General features: G+C 53.6%; 1 protein-coding gene across 5 annotated transcripts in view; it reads left to right on the top strand.

Annotated features, from left to right (window-relative positions):
- The window catches only part of MYH14 (myosin heavy chain 14), a 95,537-nt gene that overhangs the window by 31,334 nt on the left and 50,942 nt on the right, over nucleotides 1–13,261 (top strand). For all 5 annotated transcript variants that reach the window (XM_046681727.1, XM_046681730.1, XM_046681728.1 and 2 more), the window contains exons 11-13: nucleotides 8,969–9,064; nucleotides 11,505–11,623; nucleotides 13,030–13,182. In XM_046681727.1, coding sequence (XP_046537683.1) covers nucleotides 8,969–9,064; nucleotides 11,505–11,623; nucleotides 13,030–13,182 — 368 coding nt within the window. The remainder of the gene's footprint in view (nucleotides 1–8,968; nucleotides 9,065–11,504; nucleotides 11,624–13,029; nucleotides 13,183–13,261) is intronic.

Genomic DNA, 13,261 nt, shown 5'->3' with positions numbered 1-13,261 from the left:
GAAACTTCTTGACGGCGTTTGGTCTAGTGTGAGTGACCCAGGGGAGTGAGGAGATAGAGATGGAACTGCAGAGGCAGGCGGGGCCTCAAACGCCAGTCTCAGGGGCTGAGACTTTGTCCTGGGGGCACTGGGGAGCCCTGGGAGAGCTGGGAGCAGGGGAGGGGCATCTCTGGGCCACGCGGAGGATGGACTGGAGGCCGGGAGGAGGCTGAGGTGAGGGTGCGGGGAAGACCCTGCCCTTGACTCCGGGTCTGCCCTGCTTGGTTGGGGCTAGACGGCCGTGGGGTGCAATCCTCCCCGTGTTCTCGGCTTTGCGCCCCACCTTTTCCATCAAACAGCGTGTTCTGACAATGGCTCAGTTGCGGGAGTGTATTTCTGTGCTGGGGCTGCCGTAACTGAGCACCCCAGACCCACTGCCTTCAACGGCAGACTCGGATGGGCTCCCTGTTCTGGAGGCCACAAGTTGGGGCTCGAGGTGTTGGCGGGGTTGGTTCCTCCTGGGAGAGTCTGTTCCCCCCGCCCCCCGCCATAGCTGCAGGTGGTTTCCTGGCGATCTTTGGCGTTCCTTGGCTTGTAGGAGCATCGCCCCATCTCTGTTTTCATCTTCACATGGCGTGCTCCCCGTGGGTGCATCTCTGTGCAAATTCCTCCCCCCTCCCTTTTTTTTTTTTTTTTTTTTTGCTGAGGAAGATTGTCCCTGAGCTAACGTCTGTGCCGATGTTCCTCTATTTTATGTGGGATGCTGCCACAGCGTGGCTTGATGAGCAGTGCTAGGTCCACGCTCAGGATCTGAACCTGCAAACCCCAGGCTGCCAAAGCAGAGTGCACAAACTTAACCACTCGGCCACCGGTCTGGCCCCAAATTCCCCCTTTTTATAAGGACTCCCGTCATATTGCCTCAGAGCCACCCTACACCAGTATGACCCCATCCGAACTTAAATAATTACATCTGCAATGACCCGACACCCAAATGAGGTCGCATTCTGAGGGGTCCTGGGGGTTAGGACTTCAAGGGATCATTTTGGGCGGGTGGGGGGGGGCACGATTCGGCCCATGACAAGGACACGTCAGTGGACCCTCACCTTTTTGGTGGCTTCCTGACATTTCACGTTTTGCATGAATATGATTCTTTTTACCCGTTTTGCAGAGAAAAGACCTGGTTTGCAGGCTGGGCGGGCCGGGCTCCCCGGGTCCCTGGTGCTGAGGGCGCCCGGGAGCTCTCGATGGCTCCGGGGCTGAGTCGGGACGGCTGCGACCTGCTGCCCTCTTGGCTGCCACCTCGCCGGCCCGCTCGGTGCGTTGACACGGGGTCCCCAGCCTCCCCCCGCCGGGTCGGCCAACCTTGGTTGTGTAACTCGAGCCTCCGCTCTGCGCCCTGGGCAGCTGGCAGGCGTGCGGAGATGCCGGCCCCTCCGGTCCCGCCTGGCCTCCTGACACGGGTCACCTCGAGTGACCCTCCCGGCCCAGGCCGCCGTTCCGATGTCTGCCATTCCGAGAGGAAAATGTTGAAACAACGTCCGCGAGGAGTGACAGCATCGGAATGTGGCCGAAGGTCGCGAGCGGATGCAAACCTCCCAGCCCCCTCCCCGAGCCCTCATTTCCCCTGTTAAGCTTCTGGCGTCGCCTTCCAGAAATATTTGAGACATGTCAGAAATGACCCACATTATTTATTTTTTTTACAAAAAGAGGCATTCTCCGGGCCCCGGGCTGACAGTCAGCCGTCCTGGGGATAAAAATGTTAAGCTGTTTCTCTGCGGATTTAACGGTTGCTCCAGGGCCCCACCTCTCCGACCTTCCTCCCAGGAGCACCCCAGACGCAGCAGCTGACGGATGACGACCCCTCGCATGTCAGGCCCCACATTCTGGCCCGGGAGGGCACAGGGCTCACATTCCCAATTCATCACCGCCATGCTAGGGTGCGCTGTCCCCGACTTGTCCCAGAGGACGGTTTATTTTGGTAATCATTCTGTATAGGTGAACTTTGGTCTTTTTTGTGTCTGCGTAGGTTTCATTGTTTAGATGAACTATGTTTTAGTTTTGGTGAGGAGGATTGGCCCTGAGCTAACATCTGCTGCCAATCGTCCTCTTTTTGCTTGAGGAAGATTGTTGCTGAGTTAACACCTATACCAAACTTCCTTTATTTTATGTGGGATGTCACCACAGCATGGCTTGATGAGCGGTGCTAGGTCCGCACCCAGGATCCGAACCTACAAACCCCAGGCCTCTGAAACAGAGTGCACGAACTTAACCAGTAAGCCACCAGGCCGGCCCCTGAACTATGATCCTTGTAACCAATCCCTGTCCCTTGCAGACAGACCTTTAGGGTGACTGCGTCCCATTGCTATTGCAAACCCCCCCCCCCCCAAATGGTGCCATGGATATCCTTGTGAGTCAGTTTTGTGCTCCTGTGGGAACAGACTGCAGGGTCAATTCTTAGAAACGAAATGCTGGGTCTAAGCCGAGGGGCAGTGTTCGTTTTTATCCGGCTTTAACAAAAATTTAACAGCTCTATTGAGATAGAATTCACATACCACACTATTCACCTATTCAACGTGTCCCAGTCGGTGGCTTTAGCACATTCACAGACTCGCGCATCCATCTCCACAGTCCCTTTTAGGACGTTGGCAGTCACTCCAGAAGGTTGCTTGCTCCCCTTTGCCCGCCAGCCCCTGACCACCGCTTATCTGCTCCCTGTGTCTGGATTTGCCTGTCCCAGACCTTTCATATGGGTGGCCTCATGTGACAGGTCGCCCTTGGTGTCTGGCTGCTTCCACTCAGCATGATGCTTTCAAGGTTCGTGTGTGCGCTTCATTCCTTTTTCCTGCTCAATAATTTTGATTTTTCTCTCTCTGATGGAAAAGTTCAAACACCTATGCAAATAGAGAGCAGAGGGTAAGGAACCCCCAGGCACCTGCCGCCAGATCCAGCAATTTCTCCACGTGGCTTCTTGGCTTCCAGCTCTGACCACCCCCCACCCACTTTCTGAGCGTTTTTTTTAAATCCTGGAGAAGCCACGTGGCCGTCCGGCAGGTGGCGCTGCTTTCCCGCCCGCGCGCCGCGTCCCCGGAGCGTCTCCCCACGTGCCCGCCGAGCCCGCGTCCTCCGCTTTTTTGCTTTTGCTGCGGTGGGACGTGCATGGCGTCTCCTTATAGTTTTACCTCGTGTTTCACTTACAAGGAGGGGAGCCAGCCGGTCACCTTGTCACAGCCTCTCCTTTTGACGAAGGAGGAGACAGAGGCCCAGGGAGGTGGGGTGTCTGCCCCGGGATTCCCCCCAATGGACCAGGAGGTGGTGGAACCCGGGTCGGACTCCAGAGCCAGCCCGTGATCCATCCGTTCCCGGGGAGGCAGGTGGGCACCTCCGTGCATCCCGCCCCCCGGGAAGCCCTGGGCACAGAGCGCTGTGGGTCACTCGAGGCAGGGCCTCCGTCCCCCTCCCGCGCCGGTGTCATAAATGCCGCCCCCGGGGGTGGCGCGGGCGCAGGGACGCGCGCTCCCTCCCACGTGCGGCCTCGCCAGCCCCAGGCCTCCCCCCTGCAGGCCAGGGCCACGATCGGCTACCCGCGATCGGCCGGTCCGGAGTCACCGGCGAGAGCTCACTGCCGAGTCCTCGGGCGTCAGAGGCACCCGGGTGCTGGGCACCCACGCGGGTCCCTCAGCCAAGTGTAAAAGGCCACTTTAAAGGCCACCGGGGGAGCTCGAGCCTGGGCCGGGTCTGAGCTGACGTTAGGGAATGAATGATCGCTCCGTTTGGCAGCGGGGAGGTGCCATTGTGGGTCTCTAAGGAGACGTCCTTACTTATTTATCTTCGGGGAGGCGCCCCGGCTGCGCCTCCGGAACCTGCCAGCGTTTTCGGGGCTCTCAGCTGTCCCTGTCCTCTCGCCCCTGACTCCAGAGGGGCAGAAACAGAAGCCAGTGAGCCCAGCCATCCCACGGCCCAGCAGGGGAAACTGAGGCCCAGCAGGCCACCTGGCTTGCCCAAGGTCACACAGCAGACTCTTGCCATTCCATGATGAATTCCCCGTTAGTTAACTCTGTGCCATTTATTCAGTAATATATCTATTCATTCGACCCCTGCGAGCACTGGGCTCGACTAACAGTGACCACGATAGAACAAGCCCGTGCCCTCGGGGGCGCTGAGACCCAGGGAGCATCAAATCACGCAAAGAGATTGAAGCTGAAGCTGGGAAAGTTGACGGATGGAAGGTGCATGGAGCGGTGACTGTGTGTCGTGGGATCCCCCGCCGGCCTGGGAGGGTCAGCCCTGGAGGAGGCGGTGCTTGCCTGAGCCCCGATGGTGGGGCAGGAATGAACCAGGTGTAGCTGGTGCACAAACGGCATTCGGGCGGAGGGAACTGCCGGGGCAAAGGCCTGGCAAGAAAGAGTGTCACCTATGGAGGGACTGGAAGGAGGCTGCTGCGGCTGGTTGGACTAAGTGAGGGGACCCCGGGGCTGGAGGGGGTGGGAGGGTCGGAGGCAGGGTGCCGGAGATCCTGATAGGGGTTCCATTGAATCCCAGAAGTAGTGGGGGTTGTGGAAGGAATTCTTCCCTCGAAACTGGCAAGCTAAGTCTCATTCGTGAAAACGTTTATAGAGGATTTACTCTATGCGCGGTACTTGGTTAGGAGAGGAATAAGGAACAGAGATGTTTTCCACAAGGACCTACGATCTCAGTGGAGGGGGAGAGGAAAAATCAATGTTTCTTACACACCCCGGCGTGCCCAGCAAACTAGACCATATCAACTTAAAAGGCAAATTCGCCTATTTTATCTCAAAGTAAGTTTATTCAGGAACAGCCCAAAGAATTGCAATCCTGGGTGTCCGTGCTGTGGTAAACCACAGGCAAATCCAGAGAACAAAGGAAAGGAGCTGTTTTTATAGAGAAAAGGGGGAGGAAAGGAGCTGTTCTAAAGGAAACTCCGTTGGGGGAAAGTAACATTTCAGGGAGTCAACGGGGCTTCTCATTGGCTGAGCTGTGGCATTTCTCATTGGCTGAGCTATGGCATTTCTCATTGGCTGAGCTGTGGCATTTCTCATTGGCTGAGCTGTGGTATTTCTCATTGGCTGAGCTGTGGTGTTTCTCATTGGCTGGGCTACAGTGTTTCTCATTGGCTGAGCTGCAGTGTTTCTCATTGGCTGAGCTATGGCATTTCTCATTGGCTGAGCTGTGGCGTTTCTCATTGGCTGAGCTGCGGCATTTCTCATTGGCTGAGCTATGGCATTTCTCATTGGCTGAGCTGTGGCGTTTCTCATTGGCTGAGCTGTGGCATTTCTCATTGGCTGAGCTGTGGCGTTTCTCATTGGCTGAGCTGTGGCATTTCTCATTGGCTGAGCTGTGGCATTTCTCATTGGCTGAGCTATGGCATTTCTCATTGGCTGAGCTGCGGCATTTTTCATTGGCTGAGCTGCGGCATTTTTCATTGGCTGAGCTGTGGCATTTCTCATTGGCTGAGCTGCAGTGTTTCTCATTGGCTGGGCTGTTGCTGGTTGGGGAGAGAAATCTTCCTTTAGTAGTAAAGTAGTTTTACTTCCTATCGGAGATGCAGCTTCTGTCACTTCCTGTTTGGTGTAATTGACGATGTTTAGTTAAAGTTTCTTTTATTAATTTCCACAACCGAAACCTTTTTTTGTTTTTGAGACAGAATACATGTATCATAAAATTCACCATTGTAAAGTGTACAATTCAGTAGTTTGTAGTATATTCACAAGGTTGTACAACCATCACTGCAATCTCACTATCTACTTCCAGAAACCAAGTCTTTTTTTTTTCTTTGCTGAGGAAGACTGGGCCTGAGCTAACATCCGTGTCCATCTTCCTCTACTTTATACGTGGGACGCCTATGACAGCATGGCTTGCCAAGTGGTGCCATGTCCACACCCGGCATCCGAACCCGCGAACCCCAGGCTGCCAAAGCAGAACATGCGCACTTAACTGCTGTGCCACCGGGCCGGCCCGTGTCAATGCCTGTTTCCTGAGAACATTCTCTGATACAACCGCAGTACGGTGTGATCACCAGGAAATTAGCAGTGGCACAATTTGTACTGTTATCGAATCCACAGACCATATCATCCCAATAATGTCCTTGATCCCACAAAAAAATGTTTTTCACAGACTGTATGCCACTTTCCCCAATAATATCCTTTAGAGCAAAAAAACAACAACAACACTTTTTTACAGTTTCGCGCACACACGCGCATGTCCCCAGGCCAGGATCACACACTGCGTGGAGTCCTCGTGCTCTCCTCTCTGTCCGCAGCTGTTCCTCGGTCTGTCTTTATCCGCCGTGACCTAGACGTTTTTGAAGATTACAGATCAGCTGTTTTGTTTCGACGTGGGTGGGTTCCTGGCCCTCCGATTTGATTATGCATTTTTGGCAGGAGTGTCCCAGGAGCGTGGTCCCCGCCTCCACCTTGCACCACCCGCTTTTTTCTAAGTAAACTTGGTGTCAAAGTTGGCATAGACGCCAAAAAGCGAAAAGCGCGCACACAGCCGGAGCACCCTGCTCGGGGGGGTTTCCGCAACGGACGCCCTGTATGCCCGGCGCCTACAAACCCCGCGGGCCGGTTCCCATCACGAGACACCCGCCCCCCGCGTGTACCCAGGATTCTGGCGTCTGACAACTTGGACTTGTTCTGCCTGTTCTTGAGTTGATACAAATAGTCTCCTGCAGAATGTGCACTTTGGCATCTAGATTCTTCCACTGGAGGCTGTGATGGCGAAATTGGTTTGTGCTCAGTGAGTGGCCAGGAAGGGGAGCTTCTGAGGGGCCGGCTCCATGGTGTGTTCACTATGGGAAAACTCCTTGAGCTGGATGTCTATGATTTGTGTGCTTTCCTCTTCTTTCTTTCTTTTTTTTTTTTCCTGAGGAAGACTAGCCCTGAGCTAACATCTGCTGCCAATCCTCCTCTTTTTGCTGAGGAAGATTGGCCCTGAGCTAACATCCGTGCCCATCTTCCTCTACTTTCTATGTGGGACGCCCACTACAGCATGGCTTGACAAGCAGTGCCATGTCTGCAGCGGGGATCCGAACCAGAGAACCCTGGGCTGCTGAAGCAGGATGTGCACACTTAACCGCTGGGCCACTGGGCCGGCCCCTGTGCACTTTTCTGTGTGCAAACCATGCATACCTATTTGCATTTGAATTTTGTGCTAAAAGAGGAAGGAAAGGAGAAAGCGGTTAAGAATACAGATCCCAGAGTCGGGGACCGCCCGGGTTTGAATCTCGGCTGTGCCCCTTATGAGCTGGATGATCTTGGGCAAGTTCATTACTGGAAGGTGCCTCGGTTTCCCCACCTGTCCAATGCGGGTTTTACCCGGTTTCCCTTCTGTGAAATGCTTTTGCAGGATGTGCCTCATTGCGTGGTTTGGAAGGTTAAAGGAATTCGATTAGAAGTGTTTGTCACGGGACCCGGCACGGAGCACGCTGTGTCCATTTCAACTCGTAAATCGTAGAATCTGCTCTGGAATGCGCAGCCGACGAGGCCCCGAGGTGCCCGCGCTGACCCGGAGCATCGGCATGAGAGCGGCAGATACGCGCCAACCTGACGTAGGCGTGCTGTGTGGTCCACCCAAATGCTACGTGCGGCTGTGTGGTGGAGATGAGAGGGTTCTGAGACAACGACCAAATCTTGATGAAATTCTGAGCAAAACCAACCACAGTCTTCCCTCCGATTACACAGTGTGCCCTTCGGGAAAGTTCACTGTGTATTAAAACCAAACACGAAACACTTCTGTGTGTATGCATACGACAGCTGGGGTTCGTCTCAGATAATTACAGACCATCATTTCTCGGACGTGAATGTCCAGTGGGACGTTCAGAAGTCACAAAGGACATGGGCCATTTTTGTGGTACAGAAGGGGTGTCTGCATCCAGGTCCCCACCTGCCCAGTCGCTGTAACATCCAGAAACACCCCACACATTGAGGCGTGGCCCCCATCTTTATGCCAACCAAACCCTACAAATTCCTGAGACATACTCTAGAGGGCGGTATTGCCCGCTTACGACGAGATTTCTAGCTGTTATCTAGCCCCTCCTTATTCGCGGTTTCTGCATTCGCGAATTCGCTGACCCACTAAATTTATCCGTAGCCCCCAAACCAATCCGCCGGATGCTTTTGTGCTCTTTGCCGTCACTCCTACAGGGGTGAGAAACTTGATTTGCCCAGTGCATGGTTGCTGAGGTCCAATAGGCTCTGCCTTGTTGTTTTTAGCTCATACTGTAAATCAGTGTCCTTTTCGTGGTCCATTGAGTGCCACGTTTTCTGCGTTTTTGTGTTTTTGGTTGGAGATTTCACTATCTAAAATGCTCCCCCTAATGCCGTCTGGTATTTCTTAGTGCAGGAAGACTGTGATGCGCCTTATGGAGAAAACACGTGTTAGATGAGTTTGCTGTCTTTAAACACATACACACATAAAACAAGGTGACGTGTTGACCAGTTGATGAAAAAGTCGTGACCAGAGGCTCACAGCAACCAGACGCCGTATTTCCTCCTATTAACGTTCCTTCCCATTCGCTAATTCAGCGTTCGCGGCGACTGTATAGCGTGTTAACTACCGCGAATAACGAGAATCGACTGTACTTTCTCTTCGCTGCCATTTTTTACATAGATAGGGGTATACCAAATACGCCGTCCTGCCTCTCACATTTTTGAGTGGATATTTTAGAAATCTTTCCATATCACTAAAGACTCGTTCATTTCCCTAAGTCCTGTGAAATCTTCTATGCATCGCTTTCTAAAACGAACGACGTAAGCAGACGCTGAATGGTGACAGAGCAAACCGCGGATACGAAATACAGAATTCGTTTGTCCGCTCGTATGCTTTAAGTCCTGCCCCAGTGTCCCAGGTGGATTTTAGGCTGAGGGGTGGGGGTGGGGGTGTCATTTGACGTGGGGTTTTAGAGCTGCATTTCTAGGGGGCCTCGGGCTCCGGAGCCGCCCGTGACCTCTCTCTCTCTGCTGCCCCATAGCCATGCTGCGGATGGTGTCGGCCGTCCTCCAGTTCGGCAACATCGTCCTGAAGAGGGAACGGAACCACGATCAAGCGTCCATGCCGGACAACACAGGTACCACCCGCCCAGCCGCCTTCCCGGCCCCGCGAACGGAGCATCCTCCTCTCCAACGGGCCCGCCTCCCACCCACCCGGGCCCTCTGATTCCCTGCGCTTTGCTGCATCTTGCCCAAAATAACACCTTCTGCTCTTTTCCTGCCTGTAAAAAGCGTGATCTTTGCTGAAAATTTGAACACCACCCGCGTACCAAAGAGGAGACAGCAGGGCCCCCGTCAGCCCAGCCGTTAGAGACCCCGTCAGGCTGGGGCATGCCTCCTCCTGGCTTCTGCTCTCTGCATAAATATACTTTTTTTTTTTTTTGCTTTTCAAAGCAGAATTATAGTCAATATCTCTTTTTTTTTTTGTCAACGTGAAAATAGCTCTGCTTCTTTATTATTATGAAATAAGACAAACTGGATGGGGAAAAATCTGGCAAAACGGGAAACCAGAAAGACAGAGAAATTACCCGCAGTCACACCCCTGACGCGCTGTTGCCGCTCCCGTGTTGGGGATTTCTCTCTGGGCTTTGTTGCGAGGCTGTGTCAGCATGGAAATGATTGTCACGGGAATGGAACTGCACTTCACGTCCCGTTCCCCTCAAGATGGGCAAAACTTTCTGTCCTGATTGTGAAATCCCACCGGCTCATTTTCCAAACCCAGAAAATACGAAGGTGGCACGTCCCCCTCCCTGCGCTGGTCACAGCTCTGCCTGTGGCATCCGGGGCTGTCTTCACACCCAGCAGGTGTGCTGTGCACGCTCACTTATTCATTTGATTTGCCAAATCGGGGTCCGACCTTATAAACTGTTTTGAAATCTGCTTTTTACCCTTAATGCATGCATCTGGGGCAACTTTGCAAGGTTATTAACTAGAACTCTGCTGGGTTGACCCGTATGTCAGTGTAATTCATCTCCTTTGAAACCCTGTGTATTTTGTTTTCCAAATTTGCAAACGTTCATCGGAGAAGCAGGCCACAGACTTCACGAGCTGGCAAAGTACATGCCAAAGGCCGAGATCTTTATAAGTCGCCCTGTTACTGGCTGCATAGTACTCCATTGCACGTTGTGTGTTGTTTTTTCAAGTCACTTCTTTTAGTTCTTAAATACTTTCCGTATAACGCAAGGTCGCAATGGAAGAATTCGAAACTGTAATTGCACCAAAAAAAAAAAAATGAAAAGTAGAAATTGAAATCATACATAACCTCACCTCTCAGAAATAATCACTGTTGCCATTTTAGTGTGTTCCTTCTAGGGTTTTTTTCTTTTGCTTTTTTTCTGCTGGAGCGGAGCATCTGTAGTAACTATTTTCCCATCGTGGAACTGATAGAAGCTTGAAAACGTTTCTTAACTATCATTTTAATTCAGAGCAGAAAAAAGGAACACTCCTGCCCCCACAGCCCCCCCTCCATCTTCTGCAAAAACGTCCATATGAACATTTTGGCATCCGGGTGTTTTTCCATGCGATTTTCTTTCCCTACAAAAATAGGGAAGAGCCATGAATTTGTAAATATTTTTTGTGGGTTTTCCACCTCAACGAACTCTTACTCCAATAGCTTTTTCACCAACACTTTGTTAAGAAATTTTGAAACACACATTTTACTGCACTTGCTTTTTCGCTTATCTTTCCATCCATCGTCCATCCGTCTCATTTTCTGGTGCATTTCGAGGTCGCAGATGTCGGTGTGGTTCTCACGTACACACTTCAGCCTGGGTGTCATTTACTGGCGCCCAGTGTTTGTTTATAGTTCTGTCTTTGATTTGAAGTGAAAGGTACCAATCGTGAAGTGCATGCATCTGAGTGTATCATGTGATGAGTTTTAGTAATTTTTGGTGACGATGGAACTCATTCAAACGGGTGAACCTTGACTCTAACCACTCCCCAGCTGCTGGACACTCAGGTTGCTTCCTGTTTTCTTCCATCACAAACAAGGCTGTGATGAGCATCCTCATCATCCAGTCTTTGCTCACATTCGGGATTATTTTTGCCAACTTGGGGTCCCAGAAGGAGAATTGTTGGGCCAGAGACTGTACACAGTTTTTTTTGTTTGTTTTTTTTGAGGAAGATTGGCTCTGAGCTAACATCTGCTGCCAATCCTCCTCTTTTTTTTTTTTTTTTTTTTTGCTGAGGAAGATTGGCCCTGAGTTAGCATCTGTGCCCATCTTCCTCTGTTTTTTTATTTGTGGGACGCCACCACAGCATGGCTTGATGAGCAGTATGTAGGTCCAAACCCGGGATCCAAACTGGCAAACCTCGGGCCGCCAAAACGGAGCACACGAACTTAACCACTGTGCCACCGGCCGGCCCCTATACACACTTTTAGGACCTGTGACGCCTCTAGTGGGAAAGGCTGGGCTGGCTTCTGTTCCATCACCAGTTGGGGGGCGGCACCCTCCTCTCCACTCCGCAGCCACCGCCGCTCCCCACTGCTGACCGCATTTTGGTGCCTGTCGCCCGCAGCTGCGCAGAAGCTCTGCCGCCTCCTGGGACTGGGGGTGACGGATTTCTCCCGTGCCCTGCTCACCCCCCGCATCAAGGTCGGCCGCGACTACGTGCAGAAAGCGCAGACCAAGGAGCAGGTGGGCGTGGCTGGGGCGTGGCCAGGGGCGGCCAGGGGCGGGGCCAGGGCAGGCGTGATGGGGCCAGGGGCGGGGCCAGACCAGGCGGGGGCGTGGCTAGGGCAGGCAGGGGCGTGGCTGGGCTGTCAGGGGCAGGGCTGGGGGCGTGGCCAGGGCGAGGCTGGGGGCGGAGAGAGCCGGGTGCCAGGGCCCTGGGTCCTTAAGCAGCCGATGCTGTTTTTTTGTCATTCACTCGAGCAACTTTCGCTGAGTGTCTTCTCAGTCCCCAGCCCTGGTCCAGGGGCCAGGAGCAAAAGGCATAATGCAAACCGAGACCACACTCACAGCGAGCCCAGGCTGTGAAGGGCAGCAGATAATAAAAGAAGATAGATAAACAGCGATGCCATCTATGAAGGAGGAGGTTAGAGTGCTCAGAAAAGTCCTCTCTAAGGAGGTGACGTTTAAGTCGAGACCTAGATAGTTCAAGGCAGAGGGAACAGCATGTGCAAAGGCCCTGGGGCTGGAACAAGCTTGGTGAGTTGGGAATATTAAGGAGGTCAGTGAGGCTAGCCAGCTGGGGAGAGGGTGGTAAAAGCTGCAATCAGAGAGGTTGGAAGGGGACAGATCACTCAGGGTCTTAGTGGCCAGAGTAAGGAGGTGAATTTTATTCAGAGTGCAGCAGGAGGCTGGGGAGGGTTTAAGCCAGGGAGCGACTTGATTCAGTTTGTCTCTTATAAAGATCCCCTTGTCTGCTTCATGGAGAATTGAGTCCAAGGGGGCACGGCTGGAAGCAGGGGGACGTGAGGAGGCTGCTGTCATAGTCCAGGCAAGCCATGATGGCGGCTCGGACCAGGCTGGTGGTGGTGGGGGAGGCTGATAAGTGAACACAGCCCAGAGGTTTTCAGAATCCAGCGTTTGGGCAGAGGGCTCTGCCTGGCCCCAGGCTGGAAACTCAGGGTGCCAGGATGAAGAAGAGAGGGTGGGGGAGATGAAGACCAGAGATTGGGGGCGGGGTCTTGCTGACCCGGGTTCCACTCTCAGCTGAGGTACTGTTGTTAGGATCCGTTTTACAGATGAAGAAACTGAGGCACAGAGAGGTTTGTTTATATGCCTGAGGTCACACAGCCTCCAGCAGAGCCAGGATTCAAACCCAGGTTGTTGGGCTCCAGAATCCACCCTCTTCACGGTTATGCTGTTGAAATCGATTCGGGGCGGGGGGGAAGGATTAATGAACCAATGTGCCCCGAGTGAGCCCTTCACACAGTGCCCGGCACACAGTAGGGCTTCAGTGACTGTTGTTAACGTCATCATTCTTGATGAACCATGAGGAGGACCCGTCCACACCCGCGGTCTCCTTGCCGGACCCCGGGGACGGGCTTCGGCCGCTGATGTGCAGACCGGGCCCTCACTGTGCGCCCTGCCCGCAGGCGGACTTCGCGCTGGAGGCCCTGGCCAAGGCCACCTACGAGCGCCTCTTCCGCTGGCTGGTCCTGCGCCTCAACCGCGCCCTGGACCGCAGCCCCCGCCAGGGCGCCTCCTTCCTGGGCATCCTGGACATCGCCGGCTTCGAGATCTTCCAGGTCCGCGCGGCGGGCGGGCGCCATCCCTGGGTCCCTGTCCCCCTCTCTCTGGGTCCCCGTCCCCCTCTCTCTGGGTCCC

Source organism: Equus quagga, chromosome 13, assembly GCF_021613505.1.
Source record: "Equus quagga isolate Etosha38 chromosome 13, UCLA_HA_Equagga_1.0, whole genome shotgun sequence".
Taxonomy (NCBI): Eukaryota; Metazoa; Chordata; class Mammalia; order Perissodactyla; family Equidae; genus Equus; species Equus quagga.
Note: the sequence above shows the minus strand (reverse complement) of the source record. Positions and strands in the feature narration are given on the sequence as shown.